The sequence below is a fragment of the Delphinus delphis genome, chromosome 2, assembly GCF_949987515.2.
Source record: "Delphinus delphis chromosome 2, mDelDel1.2, whole genome shotgun sequence".
Lineage (NCBI taxonomy): Eukaryota > Metazoa > Chordata > Mammalia > Artiodactyla > Delphinidae > Delphinus > Delphinus delphis.
In genome coordinates, this window is record NC_082684.1 from 78,714,570 (window position 1) to 78,737,296 (window position 22,727).

At 41.9% G+C, this 22,727-nt stretch overlaps 1 protein-coding gene across 2 annotated transcripts in view; it reads right to left on the reverse strand.

Moving 5' to 3' along the window:
• Positions 1 to 4,391: 4,391 nt before the first annotated feature.
• The window catches only part of SCG5 (secretogranin V), a 54,519-nt gene continuing 36,183 nt past the window's right edge, over positions 4,392 to 22,727 (reverse strand). The window contains exons 3-6 of one of the 2 annotated variants that reach the window (XM_060004949.1): positions 19,483 to 19,632; positions 15,348 to 15,457; positions 8,824 to 8,877; positions 4,392 to 4,967 (exon numbers count right to left, since the gene is read on the reverse strand). In XM_060004949.1, coding sequence (XP_059860932.1) covers positions 4,872 to 4,967; positions 8,824 to 8,877; positions 15,348 to 15,457; positions 19,483 to 19,632 — 410 coding nt within the window. In that variant the 3' untranslated portion in view covers positions 4,392 to 4,871. Of the gene's footprint in view, positions 4,968 to 8,823; positions 8,878 to 15,347; positions 15,461 to 19,482; positions 19,633 to 22,727 lie in introns of both variants that reach the window. The other variant, XM_060004948.1, reaches the window with a different exon arrangement.

Below are 22,727 nucleotides of genomic sequence, written 5' to 3' on the forward strand. Positions count from 1 at the left end.
GCAATGAAGAGTGGCCCGCCCTCGCTGCAACTAGAGAAAGCCCTCGCACAGAAACGATGACCCAACACAGCCAAAAATAAAAATTAATTAATTAATTAATTTAAAAAAATCTACAAACAATAAATGCTGGACAGGGTGTGGAGAAAAGGGAACCCTCCTACACTGTTGGTGGGAATGTAAATTTGTACAGCCACTGTGGAGAACAATATGGACGTTCTTTAAAAAACTAAAAATAGAGCTATCATGTGATCCAGCAATTCCACTATTGGGCATATATCCGGAGAAAACCATACTTCGAAAAGATATATGCACCCCAGTGTTCATTGCAGAACTACTTATTATACAGTAGCCAAGACATGGAAGCAACCTAAATATCCATCGACAGACAAATGGATAAAGAAGATGTGGTACACATATACAATGGAATATTATTCAGCCATAAAAAAGAATGCAGTAATGTCATTTGCAGCAACATGAATGGACCTAGAGATTGTCATACTAAGTGAAGTAAGTCAGACAGAGAAAGACAAATGTCATATGATTTCACTTATATGTGGAAACTAAAAAAAATGATACAAGTGAACTTATTTGCAAAACAGAAACAGACTCACAAACATAGAAAACAAACATGGTTTCCAAAGTGGGAAAATTAGGGATAATTTTAGGGATAATGAGAGATAATAAAAGTTAGGGATAATGAGAGGGATAAATTAGGAGTTTGGGATTAACAGATACACACTATTATATATAAAATAAACCACAAGTTCCTACTGTATAGCCCAGGGAACTATATTCAATACCTTGGAATAACTTATAATGGAAAAGAATCTGAAAAAGAATATATATATGTATAACCAAATCACTTTGCTGTATACCAGAAAGTAACACAACATTGTAACTCAACTCTACTTCAATAAAATAAATAATAAAAAATTAAAATCTCATAATATCTCATAGCACCTAAATACCACCAAATATCCAGTCATTACTCAAATTTCCCCAGTTGTCTGATCAGTGTCTTTTTCATTTGAGTCAGGATACAATTAAGACTCACACACTGTATTTGGATTGTATGTCTCTTAAGTCTTTCTAAATCTATAATAGTAGTTCCTCATCTATTTTTTTATTCCTGCCATTTATTTGTTGAAAAATGCTGGGTTGTTGGTCCTGTAGAGTCTCTCCGATTCTGGATTTTGGTGATTACTTCCTAGTGGTGTGTTTAACCTGTTTCTATTAGCAGGGAGTTAAACCCAGTGGTTCAGGTAAGATTGTTTGGGCAAGAGTATTTCATTGACAGTGCTTCATATTAATCACACCAGGAGGCACATAATATTTGTCTCTTGTTTGATCTGATTGCCTAGTGGGTTCAGGTGCTGCTGGCCTGGTTGATCTATTAGCAATTAACTCTTTGGTCTTTCACCTGGTGGTTAGAAGCCATTGACGATTATTGGCCACGACAATTTTCTTTTGAAATCCACATAAGAGAAGTTACTCTACCCTCTTCTTTCTTTCTCAAGGGTCCCTCACGACAAACTTTGCTGTTCCTCAGTGATGACCAACGTGGCTCACACTACTGCTCTCAGCAGTGATTTCTAAACTTTTGTGAGGTCACAGATCCCTTTAAGAATCTGGAACTTCTAAAGAAAAAAAACCCCACCAGGTATGCATGGGTATGCATAGGCACGCAGAATGCCAGTGTCAGAGGCTCTTGGACCTCAGATTCGCCTGCACTCTACAAGCTTGTGGGCAGCTTTGACCTCATACGTAATCTTACTCCCCTGAGCTCCCCCTCTAACTCGAAGACTTTACCTCTCGCATTTAAGTGATCCTGTCTTTTGTTCTCTGACTTTACAATTTTTCTACTTCCTCAAGCCCATTGATCTTCAGCTCCACTCAACTCTATTTCCTGTAATTGTCACAAAGGAGATGTCATTCATTGTCGCTCGAAATTTTTCCTTTGCCGAGAATCCAGACTCAGCTTCCCTCAGGTAACCAATGCTTTACCTTTCCCTCTTGTTTTCTTTTGTACCTATTGAAGCTTATTTCAAGCCACATCATTTCTGCTAATCTTTTGACCTTTCTCAGATCATTGATCCAACCCGACCCATTACAGAGCCTCATGTCTATAATGGGGCATCTCAGGGTTGCTTTCCCTCATGTTTTAGAATCTTGACTCCTTGGTGTTCTACCATGTGCCAATCTGTGGGGCCCACTCTCACGTCTGCCCTATCTGCCCTTCCTCCCAAGATGCTGACAGTGGCTGGAGAAGGTTACTCAACAATGTTGGCAGGGTCCTTACGAATTCAGACTAAGTTATTAACTGGGCTCTCAGAGCAGTTCATGCACTTTCATTCATCCTCTCCTAATTCCCTATTTCTTTGCAACTCAAGATGTTGCCCATGGGCTTCCCTGGTGGCGCGGTGGTTGAAAGTCTGCCTGCCGATGCAGGGGACACGGGTTCGTGCCCCAGTCCGGGAAGATCCCACATGCCACGGAGCGGCTGGGCCCGTGAGCCATGGCCGCTGAGCCTGCGCGTCCGGAGCCTGTGCTCCGCAACGGGAGAGGCCACAACAGTGAGAGGCCCGCGTACCGCAAAAAAAAAAAAAAAAAAAAGATGTTGCCCACGGACCAGCATCACCAGCATCACCTATGTACTTATAAGAAATGCAAAATCTAAGGCCCTTCCTGGAACTACCGCATCAGAGCGTGCATGTTTAACAATACCCCCATGTGAATCCTATTACATTAATGATTGAGGACCACTGTCCTCTTTGTTCTCCACAATGCTTGTTCTAAATTTTTCTCAGAATACTTCAACTTATTCGTGATTTCCCCTATGGATGACGGCATCAGTCAGGGACCAACCAGGAAAACAGAAAACACTCTAAAGATTTCAAACAGAAATAATTCAATGTAGAAAATGGCTTAGACAGGTGATAGAAAGGCCAGGAAGCCAAACAGGAGTTGGTGAAATAACCCAGAAATGAACAATATGACAGAAGCCATGGCCTCCTTAGGCTGCAGGGACCAGTGGAAGAGGTGACATGACTGGGGCCCAGGGGCCAGGCTTACCTGGCAGGAGATGGAGCCTCAGAGAAGATGCAGCTACCGGGAGCAAAAATGAATTACCTTGTTTTCTCCCATTTTCTCACCTTCTACTCCGCCCTCAGGGACCTCACATTAAACCCAGCCAGAAGTCAGCTGACAAGGCAGCCTGTGAAACAGGGGAGGGCAGAAAAGGCATTGGATGGCGAACAGGCCTAACCCAGGCACAATGACCTCCCCTTCTCCTGCTTCACTTCTACTTCCTTCCTCTTGACCTCAAAGCATGTCTTTAGCCATTTTCCTTCCTTCTGTCCAATCTTGGAGAAAGAGATGTCCTTTGTCCTTCTTCTAAGAGGACTGGAACTGGTATAAAATGTAATTAAAATGCCTACAAAACACAGAATCCATAAAGGAGACCCTCCCAGCTCTATACGTCTCTAGGACGTGAGGGAACTCTCTCTTAAAATCAGGTGATAATGATGCTTCTGAAATGACACTACGGGTTGTGGAGAAATTGCCTGGTGAAGCCCTCTAGGAAACATGCCTCCTGCCGTAAAACAGGGGCCAATACCTTTCTTGATTTGTATAAGTAATAACAGACTCACATGCTAACTAAACATGGACAAGCTATTTCTATTAGACAAGTCACTGACATTTGGATTTAATATGCAGTTATTAAAATTAAAATCAAGAATGATCTTTCTTCCCTGAGTCCTTTCTCACTGCTGTCTCCCTCTTACAGACAACGAAATTGAGGCCAATGATATCAAAGCCTGAAACCATCACCTCTTTTACAGTGAGGAGGTATAAAGAGCACGAGAATAATCTCACCAGTGAACCGATTCCTGCCAGCCTTTCACTGATTTTTCTGACTCGGGAGGACTCGGCTGAAAGAAAATTGCCTGCCTCTTCAGAAGCATGCAGGAGAGCACGTCTGCATCTGCCGTTCTGAGCTTTGAAAGCAGCATGGAGCTGACTGACCTACTCAGAGCTCATGGATTGGATGCTTTGCTGCCTGAGGACCTGGCTGGTGTCAGTGTGAGTCCCCGGTGTGCCCCCCGCCAGAGCCCAGCCCTGTGCCTGGCACATGGTAGAAACAATGTTTGCTGAATAAAAATTCAGAGTCAGCAGACCTTAGTCCCCGAATACTGACTGTGCCATTTTCAGCTTTTCTTGGAAGCTGAGTCTCAGTCCCACCATCTGTAAAATGGGGATAATAATACCCCCCGCCATTTACTTCACCGTATTATTGTTAAGATCAGATAAGATCATATCTGTGAGTTTGTTCTAGTAAGCAGAGAGTTTTTAGAATGCTCTAAGTGAAAAAGAAATGCACATACTCACGCTTGCAGACACATTCATTAAGATGCGGCCAAGTGAAATGTGTCAGCCCCTCCTGGGTACAATCTTCTTTATTGGTGTGTAATAATGCCCAAGGGCTGGATTAACTACATAATCAAAATCAAATGCCAGCCTTTTACAGACTTGGCCAAAACAGTGCCACCCGAAACACCATTTTAAACTGTAAGAAATCGGAGGACATTTCATTCATTTGCTTTTTATTGTTATTGACACATACGTTTTAATTTTAACGCTCACTGCAGCTCCACATCTAAAGGAAAAAAGCTCTTATCCTAATTTAGCAGAAAGCAGAGCTATCAGTGTGAAGGACAATAGGATATCAAAATACAGCTGCTTTTCATCCATACTTGTCTAAATTAGAAACATGCTGCCATTCACAGGGGCTCTGACAACGAGTGCACATAAGCAACACCAAGGAGGTCTGACGGGTCAGGTCGTGTGGGTTTCCACTCAACATCTTCGCTTTACTCTGGGTCCTTATCCTCACCTGAAAAATGAGGGACTGACTTCTTTGCCACAACATTGTCCAGTCTCTGTCCTTGCAGATATGGATTGACACTCTGAAAAAAAATACACGGAGTCATATGTGGACATTGGATACAGACATCGCACAGAAGAAGTGAACAAGAATTGTTTCTGGCCTATTGGGTTAACAAGGTAACAGTGGTGCCTACTACCTACCAGATAATTACTCCGGTGCACTAATCAATACCTCAGTGGCCAGAGAAACATTGACTGACAGAGATGTCTCTGTCTTTCACACAACTATTTCACACAGCTAAGTAACACATACAATTGGGTTCCATCCCCTGTTTTGGCATAAAGATTTGAAGTGAACCAGCTAAGAAACCCTCACTATTAACTTAGATACGAAGCCTCACATGAAACAGAATTATTATCCTATGGCCTTATTTTAGGGGAGAGAGAATGTGAACTGCATTAAATCATTTTACAAGAAGAATGTTCTAAAGACGATGACAGAGCAGGGCCAGATGGGAATCAGTATCTGCAGAGTGGTCACAGATCACCTGTTGCTGTGACTGATTCTTTCAAAGCAGTATTCTACTTAAAGAGGACGCATCAGGGGCTCTAGCAATCATTTTCACCTTCCCTCAGTCAAATTCAAAACACGAAGAAAAGAAGGAAGTTACACAGAGAGCTCCTTTAGTTTTGACTCAAGACTCCACCACCTGAAATCCTTTTCAGCTGTTGGTATTCTGAATCAGTCAAGGTTTTTCCATTCCTTCTCTAATCCGTATCTATGTTTTGAGGTTTGGATTTGAACTAGTAACTGGAGCTTTACAACACAGTATTTAGCAAGCAGAAAAAATTCAGAAGTTTTGGAAGATATTTGTTTATTGAAGTTGCCTGCCAATAACTGAACAAAAACATAAGAAAGAAGCTGTAGTTACAAATAATCAGCAATCCCATCACACCTCTAGTCCCCATGGATGCACGGAGGCATTTTGCAGGGGGTCTCTCTTGCCCACGGGACATTGTCTGCCATAACTCTCGAAGGGTGAGCAGACATTCTCCAAAAGACAAGGCCTGGAATCGGAGTTTAGTATTTAATGAATGTCCTTCCACATTCTGACAGGTAAAAGCATGAATGATGAAAGGTCCCACACATTGTGCAAAAATGCATCACCAACAAGCTGAGAATTACAAAGTATGCAATGTCCTCATATATCTGAAAAGTGATATGTCACCAAATAACAGTACTTTGCTGGGAAGCATCTTTAAAATATTTTAAATAACTAAAATACCTTTTTATATCAGGAATTGTCAACTGGAATGGCCTGGCCTATCCCAGGGAATCGTATCAGAATCTCTGGCTAGGTGGAGCATGTGTGAACTGAAAAAGTGTATTCAGGATTATAAATATTTTGATTGTTTTTTCGTAAAAATATATTTTACTAAAAATTCTAATATATTTTAAAAGGATATGAGATATTCATGTTATCAAATATGGGAATAAAGGGTTGATAAACTCTTTAAATAATAGTAGATCTCAAATATCAACAAGATACATCTTAAGAGTTAGTTTGCAAAGTCATTTAAAAGGTGAATTGACCTTTTACTCTTGAAGCAACTAGGAATTCAACCAGATTTGAGCAAGTATAGAAATTTGCATAAAACCACCTGAGGCTCTGTTGTAACTCTGGGGAGAATCCCTCCTGGCAAGGGACTGTCATGGCAGCAAGTCCTTTGGCCCAGACCCGGAACATGCCAAATGATAGAGGGCAGGGGAAAGTGAAGTAATGAGGAAGTAACAGGAGCAATCACTTGAGCTTTTTTTTTTTTTTTAATTTAAACTACAGTAGTATTTTTTAAAAAATATTTATATATTTATTTATTTATTTGGCTGCACTGGGTCTTCGTTGCAGCACACGGGGCTTGAACTTTCTTGATAAATATCTATGAGTATTGAATCCTACACGTAAGAGTAATAATAATGACAAGGCACTTAGATATTTACCTTCTCCCTTGGGTGAGAGACTGTCTAGGTTACACAGAGAACATTATTGCCACTTCACAACCGCAAAACCATTAGGATGGGATCCCTGCTTCTAGTGACTTCTGGAAACCACAGCAGATGCTGAGCTCAGTTGGAGAAAGCCTTGATTTTTCGCAAAAGCCCATAATTTCTTTATATTGATTCGCACACTTGAGGGAATCGTTTCAAGTCTTCAATCAAGGTGGGAACACCACCTGAGGCCTGATGACAGGGGAGGCAAGTTCTGTTTCTCCACCAGACCTGAAAGGCCCCTGGTTAACGGCATGAGCATGGACCTTTGTATCAATAGACGCCTGAGAGTAGGAAGAACTTGATACCTCTGGGTCAAAGTGATCGTTATTTTCATAAACTCTAAGCCTTTCCTATGTGGAGGAAGTTGAAGCCAAAGTAAAATCCTTTATAACATGTGTTCTAGCCAGAGTCCTGAGGTTTGGTAGTCACTGGTCTCATGGAAAAATGACCTAAATCATGACCCACAGTCATTAACTGAGTCAGGGCAGAAGGAATAGTGAGCGAGGAAGGAGAGGCGATTAAAGCTTCATGCTAAGTTACTCATTTTGGTACGGTCATTGGTCTGATTTGGAAATATCCTTGCTGTGCCATGGGGAGACGCTCAAGCCATCTTACTGGTAAATTATGGGTATCCTGAGCTCTTGGAATAGAATTTCTTGATGTTCTCTCAAGACCGCATTATACCTTTCGGATCCTTCCTGCCATCATCTGCCACTAGAAACTGTAATCACCCAAGAAAAACCCCGAATAACACTGTTAACTCTCTGAAGATCTGCTTACAAGCAAAACTTTGCTTCTCAAATAGCCAGCTGGCCACAGGTCTTCTGTATTTTGTCAGGCAGCACAGGGGCTTGGAACTTTCTGTTTCAGGGACCTGAGGAATTAATGTTGAGTCCAGAAAATCCACCCCTCTTAAAGCATTCTCTGCCTGGATCCGGCAAAACTATTCAGAATGGCCACAGTTACCACTGTCCAGATTCCCAAATTTTGCCAGGATCCAGGCACTTGCTATTCTACATAAACAGTCAGTAGCCTTGGGTATACAGTTTGGTTTGTATATTTGAACTAAAACGGTTACTCCCTGGTAGCACTTTGCTATGTAATAAGCAGGACTTTAACTTTTTCCTCCATCTGATCCAAAACAAATGGCAGGTGGTTTTGTCTAGTAAGGCACCAACCACCGACCACTTGTTCAGTCTCCACACCATAAAATGCATCGTAAACCCAAAGCAAATTGACATCAGCTTTACAAGAGGCATCACTGTAGTGGGTAAACGCACAGCACCTTGGGCAGCCCAGAGACGGTTAATAACTAAGCCTGCAGTAAATTCACCAGTCAGCGAACAAATATAATGGATCTGGTGAATTTTTACATCAATCTGGCTAGAGCAAGGGAAAAAAGTATGTAGAAGGAATGAGGTTTGTTCATCTCATTTTCTGCCCCTACATTCCTTCAAAATTACTGCCTGGAGCAGGCAGTTCAACACTTCCTGGCTCCTGTCTCAAGTTTTTATATAATTGATGCAGAGGTGTGAGCAGTTTCCCCCAGTGGCCTACAGACCCTTTGAGGAAAGGCATACCCTCCTGTACTCCCCGCGTCCCTATACCCATGGTAGGGATGCAATTGACATTTTGTGAGTGCAATGGAGCTAGTAGAATTGCCACAAAACTTAGCATGCCACTAAAAATCACATGCTAAAGCTTGGGGAAGACATCGCAGAAACCAAGGGCAGACTTTTTAGGCATGGCCCTTGTCACTTGGGACCACTGTTCAGCACGTGAAAGGATTCTGCTACTTTCCAACCACTGAGGCTAACGGCCTGTCAACTGCCCCCGCTCAGAAAGCTCCAGGCATCCCCACAGCCCGCCAGCCAGCCAGGCATTACCCTCCGCTTGCGTCTCTGTCCTCCTTTCATCTTCTCATAAAGGAGCTTCTTGTTCTAGAGTGGGGAGAAAAGAAAACACAAATGCAGAAGTATGGATCACATTTGGTCAATGTCTATTTTACACCTGGTGTGTCCCCCTGGATATTTGCATACACATATTTTGGAAACGAAGCCAGATGAAAGGAATGTCGTGGCAGAAAGATAGACCACAGGAGAAAAGCCAGTGGTTGTACAGTTTTTAATAAAGTGCTCTGCAATGCCCCGAGGCACACCAGTGTCATCAACAGTCACATAAACAAGAAAATACGACATTCTAACACACAAGGGGCACTGGAGACCCATCTCCTCACTTTGAACAGGCTTTGTTTAAAACAAACAATTTTATCTTATTTTACTTTGGTATCTAACTCCCTTTTTATGAGCTGTACACATAAATCGTTCTCTAGAGTAGGGTCTGACTATTAGTAACAATCCTCTGTGTAAGCAAACGAGACACCTGACTTCTGTGACCCTTCCTCTTGTGGCTTGAGTCAGTGCCCCCAGTCAAGGCAATCGGAAAACCATTCGGTCTATAACATTTTTAATAGAGTGAACCTTTTAAAAACTGCCAAAAAACTTCTTGGCAGAAGGAAAGTTGTGTTGGGGCTGGGCGGTGGGGACAGGCTCCGTTACCACAGTTTGTGTAAGTGTTGCCTCATAGTACCAGATTTCAAACACGTAGTGGACTTACATGAGCTCTAGAATATCAGATGCATGCTGAATAGATTTCCATTCTGTTGGGATTACAAGAGACAGAACACTTAACCTGAGGGAGAACGGGAGAAGGGGAATTGGGGGCTTCCTTAGGTGGTTGTTTTATTTGATTTTTTAATCAGAAGGGAGATAATGTATAAAAGAGGTGATTCATCTTACTCTAAATAAAATACCCTGACATTGATTGGAAAAAAAAAAAAAGGAGACGACAGAGTTCTGGTAAGCAACAAGTTTCTACAATCCTAGTATCTCCTGAGCTGTCTGGATATCAAATTTTTTTTCATGATAGATTTGCAAATGAAAATGACAAATGCCAAGAATGAGCTTCATAGTTTTCATGTTCATTAAAATCTACTCCACCCACAATTTACAATGTGCATCTCTTGCCCAACCTCAGCTATGCACGGAGGCCCTGCCAGGGCGTCAAGGAGCCTCCACAGCCCCAAAGGCCGGCCCTGGCCGCAGCCTCCATCTCATGCTCATTTGGAGAACTGATCAGTTTAATCTCAGAAGGGAGAAAAGACGGACTTGCAGATCATTTACTCGAGGAATGAGGATATTGCCGTGAAGCTCATTCCCATTGTCTGGACTTGCCTTTCTGTGGATGAAACAATTCCTGATGCAAGAGAATGTCCTGGGAGTTCGTGCTAAAGCTGGGGAAGCGGGTTGGGAGACAGGGGGCCAGGAAAGAGGCTTCTTCATGTGTAGCACCGGGATCAGCTGCCTGAGCGGGAGGGAGGGCACCGGGGCCCACGAGCTGGTACCATGGGGTGGGACAGACAATCAGCCATGGCAGAGGTCCACTGTGCCGCCAGCAGGGTTAAAGACAGCAGCATTTTAGTTACTCCCCTTTAGAAGGTCGTGGGACAGGTTATACTCATAAGAGCCTTCATTCAAAAAGAAATGCAAAGGTCTGTCAAGTCTTCCTCTCAAAGATGGTCCCTGTGATTCCCTAAGAGCACAGGTTAGGATTAGCAGGATGCTTTCCAACCCCCGCCTGACAGTGGCCTTGGCATTCCCGATTAGCCCCGCTATCATATGGATTTAAAGGCAGGGACTGGCAGGTGGGTGAAAGAAGTATACAAGAACGAATGAGAAGAAACCAGCCCCTCTCCTGACACCCATTCCCTATAGGTGGGGTGGGGAGGGGGGGAGCAGTGAGCCTGTTTTCCAGGTGAGTAGCAGGTTTGAGTTCATGGAGAGAGCTTTCCATGGTGTCATCAAGATTTTGGACAACTGCCCAGATCTTGGCTTCAAATTCCATTCCTAAATGGAACCAGAGAGGCTTCTTAGAGAAATGTCTGATTCTAGGGCTAGGGCAGGGAAAGTACAAGGATAAATGAAGTTGGGATATCTAATTGGGCCAGAAAGTACTCAAAAAAGTGATGAGACATAGTGAAAGGAACGGAAAGCCAGCCTGCAGAGACTCCCACAGGCTAAATCTAGGACAGTTTGCACAGCAAAATAAATAATAATAGGAAACAATGAATCTATACTGATAATAAATTTTAAAACAAATAAATAAATGGGGGAGCAGGGAAAAAATCTTGCTTAGAAGAGAATGCCAACCAAGAAATGCCGAAAGAATAGTAGAGTTTAAAAAAAATCACCATTTACAACTACCATAGTCATCATTGATTCTGGTGAGCATCATCAATGGATTCTAAAATTGTTAGTTGAAAGTTTAATGGGTACAGAATATTTATACAGTCTTGAAGTAAATCCCCATAGATCAATGATTAATTTCGAAGGGAAAGATACTGATTTTACACTGGAGAAACTTGACAGACACCACGTTGCCCAAGTCACCACCAATTCTGGGACAAACTGGCTTCATGGGCCTCCCGAGGGAAACACTAAGAACACATCAGAAAGGCATAGCTCATGTCTAATGACACGGAAGCATGAGAGAAAGCCAAACTGAAGAGCAGGCGACTCTTCAGACACATTGAGGGCATGAAAGATAAAGAAAGGCAGAGGGTCCTGTGTTTCATTTCTCCCATGGCTCAGGTTCATGGCTCCGTTCAACTGCATCCGATTAAAGACCCGAGCTGCTGATGAAAAGATGTGGAAAGCACTTGGAAAGGAGGAACATTTGCTTTCGAGACAACTTTTGCCTAAGTGAGTAACACTCAGCAATGAATGTGTGGAGGGGGAGATGGCTGACATCTATGGTAGCCAGCCTTTGATATGGCCGCTCAATGCTGTGGATACACACGTCGTCTGAAAGACAACCAGTCCTAGATAGGACTCGACAGGACTGCTGTACAGGACACACTATGAATGATGAGCCAAGAAAAGATAAGGAATGTATCCAGTTTTTACAGAACTCTCAGAGTTGAATGGTCTGGTTCAAATCCCAGCTCTGCCAATCACCAGCTGTTTGGTATTGGGCAGGCTATTCAAACTCCCTAAGCCTGTATTTTCTCATCTATAAAATGAGCATGATAGGGAAGGGCAGACTGAATGAAATAATTCATGTAAAGTATTTAGCATAGTGTCTGCCTCACAGTATGGTGCTCAACAAATAGGACTATTTACTATCTTAGTATAAAATACAATGACTATTATCATCATCTTTGTATTTCCATCACCTAACACAGGGCCTGGAAGGCATATGATGTGCATTTAATAAATGTATCCTGATGTATTAACAAAGAGAGAGGAATGCAGGAAATTAGACAGACACTGATATTTATAATATGTGAATCACTGCTCAAAACCCAGCTGAGCTCCAGCTAATATCAAAGACAGGGAAACATTACTAGCAAGTAAGGAATCAGGGTCTTGTGTGCAGGTCTCTTGTGAAAGATAATTCCTTTGTTAACTTAAAGGGTAGTGGAGCTTAAGACAAGCTTGAGACCATCATTCTTTATAAACACTAAGGAAAGCTTCGGGACCCCAGCTTGCAAAAGCAAGACATACTCAATTCACACTTCCATGCGAAGATCAAGCAAATCATGTTTGACTGCTGGGTGGTAATGAGAAAATAAATGAAGGAAACTTAAGTTTAAACAGACACATAATTACAGATGAGAAAGGTGTGTAAACATTGTTCCTGGTCATTGATCTATAATAGTCCTAACTTCTAGTCTTTAGCTCTGATGTAGACAAAGAATGGGAGTGACTGAGAGAAAACAAATCAGTATTTAGAGAAGGAAGCAAGAAAAGAATGAGCGATGGTGGCTGGCCTTGAACTGGAGTGCTGGGAGTGAGTGGAACGTGATGAGGGAAATCTGTAAAGGTTTTCAAGAAGAGATGAGGAAAGTTGGCAACAGAGAAGTTTCCATCTCTCCCACTTCCTCAGTTGGGCTCTCTGCCCTCACTCAGACTGTTCTCCATTTCCCCCTTGCATCTTTTCCCTCATTTCCGGCCTATCAGTCATGCGAGGTAGACATGTCACCCTAGAATTCAGTGCTGCCCTTTTTTAGTGTCTTTGACGTCCTCAATTGTTATCATACAATTGACCACGTGAGTCCTCAGTCCTGGGTCTTCCTCTACCCTTCTCTTGCATTTTCCCCCAGTAATTTAACCTGGTATATTCATGGTATAGCTGGATCAGGAAGCTGAACAGTGCTAAGTTGGGTTCATTTTATTTTCATGCAATTCATCACAAGATGGTAAGCTCATCGAAGACCACTACCATGTTGATGACTACTATATATCAAGCACCCAGCACAGTGCCTGGAACAAAGCAGGCTCCATCCTGGCCCTTGCTTCAGTTTGGCAATACTTCTGCTCATCTCTTATGGATTGCTTCCCAGTGCTCTGCTGTGGTCTTCTACTTTTTCCTACCCTGTCTCTGCTTCCTTCTTTCTCTGCTACCTCCCTCTCTTCTTCCTTTCTTTTTGTTTTTTAATTCCCTCAGAGGAAAAGTTCATACCTTCCATTTCTTATAAACCTGATATAGCTCTTTTTTCCTCCTCATGCTATGTATATACCATATACCAATTCTAGTCAGTTCCCTGGCCCCCTTTGAAATGTCGTGGATTCTCATTGTGTTGGTGAGATTCACTTAAATTCTCTATGTTCACAGCCTTCATAACTAGAATTACCTTTTCTATTTTTTTCCTGCCTTTAGTCTCTTCTCTATATACTTCATCATTCTCTATGCCACCCTAATAACTTTTATAGAAGACTTTCATGATTTCAGTCTCCTATTCAAGAACCTATAGATGATGGCCTATGTAATTCAACATATTTAAACACTGCTAGTAAGCTTCAGGATGGCTCTACAAATTCTCCCTAACAGAACTGCTTATGAAAAAGAAGAGAAATAGAATAATGCATAATGGAAAAAGCAAAATTAACTTAGAGCGTATTGTTGCTTTGTTGTTTTAAGACAGGAAACATGTGCATGTTGACAGGAGAGGGAATCAAACTGCTTGGATGATGGAAAAGATGATGGAAAAATGAAAGTGGTTATTAATGAGAAAGGACCTCTCTCTCTGAAACAATGTAAAAGGAAGTGAGAGAATTTAGTCCTGAGATCACAGTATTCCTAGTAAAGTAGGCAGCAAGCCGGCTGCCAGTAATGAGCTGAGAAGAGACCTATAATTTTAGAGGGGCTTAGGCAATTAGGAGTATCTCCTCATTCCTCATTCACTCACTCCTTCCACAGACGTAATGACCACCTATGTATATGTGAACTAACACTTCTTAGTATTTTTCCACTTTGCTTACATGGCTTCAGCATTTGATTACATCATCCAAGCCACAGGAAGATAGATCTCTCTCCACTCAATTGTGATCTTGTTCAATTCATTGTTCCAGCTTGTTAGGATCTTCTTGAATCCCAACTCTGTCATTCAGTGCTCTCCCTTCCAACTTCGTGTCTTTCTGAAGAATCTGATAAGTTCATGTTCTATAGTTTTTATTACAAACATTTATAAAAATGTGGAGTGCGATAGCGCTAAGACACACAGGATACCATGTGAAATCGCTCTCCCTCTTGACACGGACTCTTTAAGAAACTCCCTTCTGATAATGTTCTCCTGCCTAGGTTGTATCCCTCCACTTCTTCAGACAGGAGATCATGAAAGAGCTGATCAACCACTTTGCTTAAGTCCAACTGCACCATGCTCACTTCATTTCCCTCATCAAGCTGGCAAGTAAATGAATAATGCTGGCAAGTAGAAGAATACAATTAGATTGACAAACCTTGTTTTTTAGCAAACCTACTCCAAATGGTCATGATTTCTCTTCTAAGTGCTTATAAACAATTTCCTTAACTGACAGTTACAGATTCTTGCCTGGTATTGACAGCAAGTCCACTGCTACACATTTTGGAATTTATCTTCTCTTTCCATAGAGCAGGATTACACGTCTGTTTCTCAGCTTCTGGCATAGTCTTCCCTTATTTCTGCAGAGATCACCTCCCTCAGTCTAGAGATAAAACTTGCAAATTTTCTTAGTATCCTTTTTCTTTAAAACAAAAATATCATATACTTCCTATAAGAGCTGCAGGAAACACTGATGAGACTTTAGGACGTGTTGTGACACAGGCTATGGAGTAGACCAGAGTAGAAGCCTCTGGGACTACAGCCGATGAGACTGGTTCAGGTCCCTGACTCTTTGGATGGATTGGTGTATTGAGCCCTAGACAGTGAGTGTGGTTTGGAATTAAAGTCCCTCTCGACCAGAGATTTCTGGAAAAAATCAGCTTCTAAGCAATTTTCCTTCTCTCTCCCCACTCATGTTGCTCATCTCTACCATCAGTACCTTCAGAGTACCAGAGTATAAGACCTATTAGCCATTAAGATTGGACTTACCCACTTGCCCAAGCCTGGATAGTCATGTTCTGGATCAAAAAGGTGCTGGTGTAACTGGAATTCTCGACTGAACTCTGCTGTGTCAGGGGTGTTTTCTAGACATCCATCATCTACTGCAAACAACAAAAGGTTTTTGAGGAACAGCCACGACATCTATTGTTATTCTAAGAGTTAATTTATTAAAAACAACTAGGCACCCAAAGGTCAGAATCTATTCACATCAGTCACTCTAAGTCACTTTCCTTCTGGGATTTGCTCATCCCAGACTCCCACGCCTCTCCTACCCATGGCAGAGACTGGTCGGCTGCTCCCCAAACCCACTTCCTATTCCCTGTTGGCACATGGCTAATTTCCCAGCCTTGCTATGCAATCAGGTGGAGTCATATGCCTGGGTTTGGGCCAATGGAATGTGGGCAGAAGTGATGTACTCCACCTCCAGGCCTGGCCCATAGAAACCTTCTATATGACCCCCTCTCCTCCTCTCCCCAACCCCCCGCCTTCTGTCGGTCTGCTTGCTACATGTTGCCGACCAGGGTAACTGTAGATGTCAAGTGCAAAGATGAAAGATGGCAGTCTGCGTTGCTGAACCATCCACCCCTACCACACCCTCACCCACCTTTGGCAGGACTTCACACAAACGAGAAATAAACTTCTATTGTGTTAAGCCACTATTATTTTTTATCTGTCATAACGGCAAGTATTTCCTTCACTGGTATACTTCCATTCCACATGACTCACTCTGTTTTCTCTTGGGTGGGCTCTTTAGAAATGATTCTGGCTTCTTGGCAAAAGTCCATTATATAAGAACAATAATTATTAGACAGTACTTGATGTTGTGTGTTGTAGTGGTAACAGGGTAAGCTTGGAGTCAGAAAGCTAGACCCAAGCTCAGGGTTCAAATCCTAACTCATGAGTGATAGATGGGTTTAGTTTCTTGGGAAAGTTAACTTAGTCTAAGTCCATTTATTCATCTATGAGATGGGAATAATCAAATCCTTACCTGATAGGGTAGCTATGAGGAAGAGAGATGATCATATATAGAGCATCTCGCACATAATAGGTTTCCTCCATGTTTTAGTTCCCTCCTCACCATCTTTCTTTAAATGACAGTTCATATTATCAATGCTCTTTGAAATAAAGCATGTCTTCCATTCAAACCCAAGAAAGGTTGTCTCTCTTGGCTGCTGCTTTTACCTAAGCCCTATCATTAATAGACACAATACTCTGAAAATAAGCCATTTTTTTTTCTGTCTCTAATGTGTTTTAGACAACAGCTTTAAAAAGGGGGGCTGGGGGGCTTCCCTGGTGGCGCAGTGGTTGAGAGTCCACCTGTCGATGCGGGGGACGCGGGTTCGTGCCCTGGTCTGGGAGGATCCCACATGCCGTGGAGCGGCTGGGCCCGTGAGCCATGGCCGCTGAGCCTGTGCGTCCAGAGCCTGTGCTCCGCAGCGGGAGAGGCCTCAACAGTGAGAGGCCTGCGTACCACAAAAAAAAAAAAAGGGGGGGCGCTGGGGAGGGATGTGAATTTTGTGCAGGACTAGAATGAAAGAGACTTCCTTTCAAAGGGATAAGGAGGCATCAAAGTCAGTACTAAAGGGGGTCTAATACAATCAGTCAGGTAGTCTGGTCTCTTGAGACTGCTCTGACACCTTCCAGCAGCTTTAAGCATCCAGTCTCTCAGCCCTTAACAGCATGAAGCTCCTGAGGAAGGCAGTAGCATTTGGAACAAATCCCTAGTGTGGCTCTGACGTGGCTCCCCACTTCTCACTGAACTATTTATCTAACTTCATCTAGAGCAATTAACATGGAGGAAAGGGATAGCAAAGCAAGAGAGGTCAGGCAGTCTGCATATGGCAGCGTGTGTTAGCTTAATGAAAAGACAGGGAAGGAAATGGCAGGTAATCTCAGACAAGAAAGGTCCTGGGAGCTGGGTCCTTTTATCCAACTCTATCAAATCGCCCTGACTGCTCCATCTCGGAGCTCCTAAGTGCTCCTAATTATTGCTTGATCACATAGATCTATATATTGCTTTTCTTTCAGGATAAGCTAGGACTACACTGAATTTTTTTTTAAGGCACTGACTATGTCTTCATTTTACAGATGAAGAAACTGAGGTCCAGGGAAGTAAACTGACATACTATGATTAGGACAAAAACTCAGACCTTTTGGCTCAACCTCTGGTTCTCTTTCCATTCTCCAACAACAGTTCTCAAAACTTTGGTATGCTCCAGAATCACATGAAAGGCAGGTTAGAATATGAATTTCTGGGTCCTATCCCCGGAGCTTTTGATCTAATATGTCTGGAGTAGGGCCTGAAAATCTGCATTTCCAGTAAGTTTCAGGTAATGCTGATATTGCTGGGACTATATATTAAGAACCACTGTATCATATGATATGGAATCAATTTAACCAAATCCCCATGGAGCCTGAACTGGCCTTTCTTCCTTCCCATCCAAAGTCCCACAAGCAAGTAAAAGGTGGCTGATTCAGATTTTCCTGTGGTCCTGGGCCAGCGTCCCTGCACTAGCTTGGCCACATCCAAATACTCTGGTTGTTCCATCCCAGGATGAAGCCTCTGTCCCGCATGGAAAACAGAGATCTCGCCCTAAATGAAAAGAGGAATATCTTTCAGAGAGAGCCTGTATTGTGTTTTAGAAAAGCTGAGGGGCCAATACTGACAGAATTTTCAGAGCAAGACATCATGACATTGTGGTTGCATGCACAGTCCTGGATCAGGTAGATCCGGGTTTGAGCCTTGGCTCAACTACTTGTTACATGGATAACCTTGGTGAAGTTACTTTCTAAGTTTCCTTATATGTAAAGTAGGGATAATAAATACTACCTAGTATTATTATTAGGTTGTGGGGAAAAGACTACTCTGTTGCTGGAAGCGAGTACAAGCCCAAGGAAAGAGATTCATTTCTTACTAGCGGCAAAGTTATTTATAATCAGGATGATATTTAATGAGTTCTTACTCTGTGCTGGGTGCTGTACCAAGTGTTTAACATGGATAATTTCATATAATTCCCCAATAACCCCCATTTTGCAAATAAGGAAACTGAGGTGCAAGTGGTTCACTAACTTGTTCGAGGTCACATATCTTGACCTTGGGTTTGAATTCCAGTAGTCGTCAGTCTAGAGCCACTACTCTGAACCACCAAGGTAAGCCGCTCTGCGGCGAGCCGTTTCTGACCGGCAGAATAACGAGCCGCCACACGCAAGATTCTTCTCGTATCACACTTTATTGGAGCACAGCTTGGTTGAAGAAAGATGGAAGGAAGACCCCGCAATCCTATAGCAGTCTGCTTATATAGGGATTAAGAACATGTGTCGCTCTGTGATTGGCTTTCGCCGATGGTGCGATTTGTGAGCCAGCATCGGATAGGTCGCTACTTTAAAACCTCATTAGTATACTTAGCGCAAGCGCAGTGGCCACAGGAAGGATGACTCAGCTTATTTCAGCTTCCTGCCGCGTAGCAGTTAGCTGACCGCGCCCTACACCGCTCAAAGCCCAGCATAAGTGTAGCACACTCACCATTCATTCTCTTTGGAATTGGGTGGTAGGAAAGTGGGAGCGATACATGAGGAGCAAGGAAAGTTTCAACCTTCTCCCTTAACCAACTTCTTGCCTTCCAGGGCCCCCCCTCTCTCATGCCGCCTCCCAGCCCCCAAAGAAATATTTCAGGATAGATGCTCACTGGTTACAACATAGTTGAGATATCGATTGTCAAGAGAAGGTAAGGAAAACAAATGAGCATGGATCATCCACATACTGAAAAGTTCCAAAGACACTAAAAGTGGGCAGCGATTTTATCGTAGAAGAGGCAAAAAAAGAGAAAATCCCTCTCCCTTTTTATTAAAATTGGAGCCAGTGCAGAAAAGAGCATCAACTCCCAAAGAGGGAGAGAGACAGAAGATAAAGCCTTGGCTAGGGGAGTCCTCTGTGGGTGTATCGGAACACCAGAACTCACCAAGGGTTCTAGAATCAACTTCCCTTTCCAACCCACATACAGATACACAGGGGCTCATCGGAATAGAAATACTATTTCTCTGAACGTGTGCAGCCAATGTTAGAATTTTAAATTTCCTCCCAAAGGCTCTACCTTTCATGAGAACCCAAGGGCATGCCCACTACCTGTTTTTCCAACTGGACAGGGATTTGGAGGGTCTGGGTAGCCCTGATCTTCACTGAAGTCCTTGGGAATGTTGTCACCGGTCAACTCTGCCACAATGTTTGGGATGTTGCCAAAGGGACCCAAGTGCTGAAGACCTTCATGAGCTCCACCTGCCAGGGAATCAGAAGTAGTTCATGTTAGTGCAATGACATTCATTTCAACTAATATTTATCGGGCATACCATACAGACAAAGCACTGTGCCCTAGGCTGTGGAGAGAAAAAAGGAAATCCAACAGTTCCTACCCTCTAGGGGGTTAAAATTTTAGTTGTGGAAACAGACACATACTGCACATATATCATTTCCACACAGGGCACACTGTATATGTGCTATCATAGACAAGTTAAAATATAGCATTGGGAGCAGAGTAAAGGGAGTGTTTCATCTGGCTGATAGGACGGGGAGGGCTTCTTGAACGAGTTGGAGCTTGAGTGGCACTGACACAGATGGGCTGGGGTTTGGAAGCTGGGCATGGAGCTCAGGGAAGAGAAGAGGATGCGACTGGCATCCAGGTAAAAGAACAGGCTGAATGACAACCAATGACCACAAAAAAGGGAGATGAAGGAAAAGGTCTTTGTCCTCCTGCCATTCTAGATCAACCACTTAAAACTGGGTGCATTTGCTTCAATTTTCTTCTCTGCACATCTTTTTATATCTAAGTGTTTATTGGTTTTCCACTTACTATTAAAGCATGTGGCTGCATGGTCTCTATGCCCTCGATTATAAATGAATATGTAGTCTTCTATCCAGTGGCTCTACCACAACATTTTAATCATTCCCACTTTGTGGGATGTTTAGTGTTTCCCAATTTACTCTTGGGCATTTAATTTTTTCTATATTTTGGATTCGTTTTCCTCAGGAGAGACTCCCAGAAGTCAAATTACTGGGTCAAAGGCTATAAATACTTTATGGCTCTTTATATTGCCAAACTGTTTTCCAAAAAGGAGGTATCAATTAATAAAATATCATCAACAAAATCTGAGAATACCATTTTTATAACATCTTAACCAGCATTGGGTTCTACAAAAATAAATTTTTATGTTGTCTTTGCTAATTTAAAATCTTTTAGAAAAATTACTGCTTTATTTTGAATGTCTTTGATTACTAGCTCAAATATTTTTCCATGTGTTTATTTACTAGCTTTAATTTCTTTTCTGTGAGTTGTCTGTTTATGCTCTTGGAATTTTAGTGTTTCTCTTATCAATTTGCATGAACATTTTACATAATAAAGATATCAGGCCTTTGGCCATTACATTTCCTGCAAACACTTCCCCACGTTGTCTGACTGAATTCTGGTTATTAAATTTGTAATATCGATAGTTTGCTAACATAAGTTTTTAATATTTATTCACTCAGACTTGTTGTTATCCTTTGTGACTTCTCCTCACCTTCTAAACTTACAAAACCATTGCCACTTCAAAAGTACTATCAACATTTAGATATTTCTTTCAGTTTTTCTATTTTTAAAATTAACTCTTTGGTACAGCCACTATGAAAACAGGGTGGAGGTTCCTCAAAAAATGAAAAATAGAACTATCATATGATCCAACAATTCCACTCCTGGGTATTTATCCAAAGAAACTGAAAACACTAATTCAAAAATATATATGCAGCTCAATATTCATTGCAGCTTTATTTACAACAGCCAAGATATGAAAGCAACCTAAGTGTCCATCAACAGATGAATGGATAAAGAAGATATATATATCTTTATGTATATATATATACATATATATATATAAAGAATATATCTATCTATCTATATCTATCTATCTATCTATTGAGAGAGTCAGTGGAATATTACTCAACCATAAAAAAGAACGAAATCTTGCCACTTATGACAACATGGATGGACCTGGGGGTATTAAGTTAAGTGAAATACTGTATGTTTTCACTTATATATGGCATCTAAAAAACAAAACAAATGAACAAATATAACAAAACAGAAACAGATTTGCAGATACAGAGAACAAACTAGTAGTTGCCAGAAAGGAATGGGGGTGGCAGGGGGTTGGGTGAAATAAATGAAGGGGATTAAGAGGCACAAGCTTGAGGTTATAAAATAAAAAAGTCACAGCGATGTAACAGGCAGCATAGGGAATATACTCAATGATATTATAATAAATTTGTACATTGCATAATCTATAAAAATATTGAACCACTGGGACTCCCCTGGAGGTCCAGTGGTAAAGAATCTCCCTTCCAATGCAGGGGATGCGGTTTCGATCCCTAGTCGGGGAACTAAGATCCCATATGCCTCAGGGCAACTAAGCCCATGTGCAAACAACAGAACCCATGTGTTCTGGAGCCCATGCCACAACTAGAGAGAAAGTCAAGCAGACTGCATGCTGTAATGAAAAAGATCATACATGCCTCAACAAAATTTCCGTGTGCCGCAACTAAGACCCAACGCAGCCAAAAAAAAAAAGGAAAATAAATAAATATTTTTAAAAAACATCGAATCACTACGCTGTGCACCTGGAACTAATATAATATTGCAAGTCAACTATACTTCAAAAAAAAGAAAAGAAAGAATTAACTCTGTAATCTATACGCTATGTGTTTTAGTGCATGTAAAATAATTAACCATTTTCCCATTTGTTAAGTGATTCTGTTCTTCCCCACATATTTCATTCCTTCAGCAAATATTTAGGTGCCCCATAGATGCCAAAACCTGCTCTGAATACCAAGGCACAGCAGTGAATAAGAGCAACTTATGTTGTGTAACTTGCTTTACTTAAATATAATGCATATCAACTTCCGGACTCTCCTCTTGTAGCCTTAATATCCTATAAGGTTCAGGAACCTTACTTTTCCAACCCTAGAGCAGCCATTTCAGGAATGAATTCCTATTTATTAACCATATTGTGACACAGCTCCCTTGATGCACAATCACCCTGTACATAGACCTATACACAAAGGGCCAAATCAAAAGGTTCTTGTTTGATGTGCATGAAATTAGAACAAAATCAGGCTAAGGTAACCATACTTCCACCTTCATGAGAAGAATGGTCTTGCCAATAGTTTATATTACCTAAGTCTAGCTGGGTGAGGCTCTATTTTCCCCTGGATGAGCTGAGCCAAGGTGTGCCCTCTGACACTTGCTTTATATTTTTCTCTTTTTTGGTTGAACTAGCTCCCCTTTGGATCAACACAGTTTTTCTTTGGAAATATTAATATATTCAGTAGGATCATGGCTAGCTCTT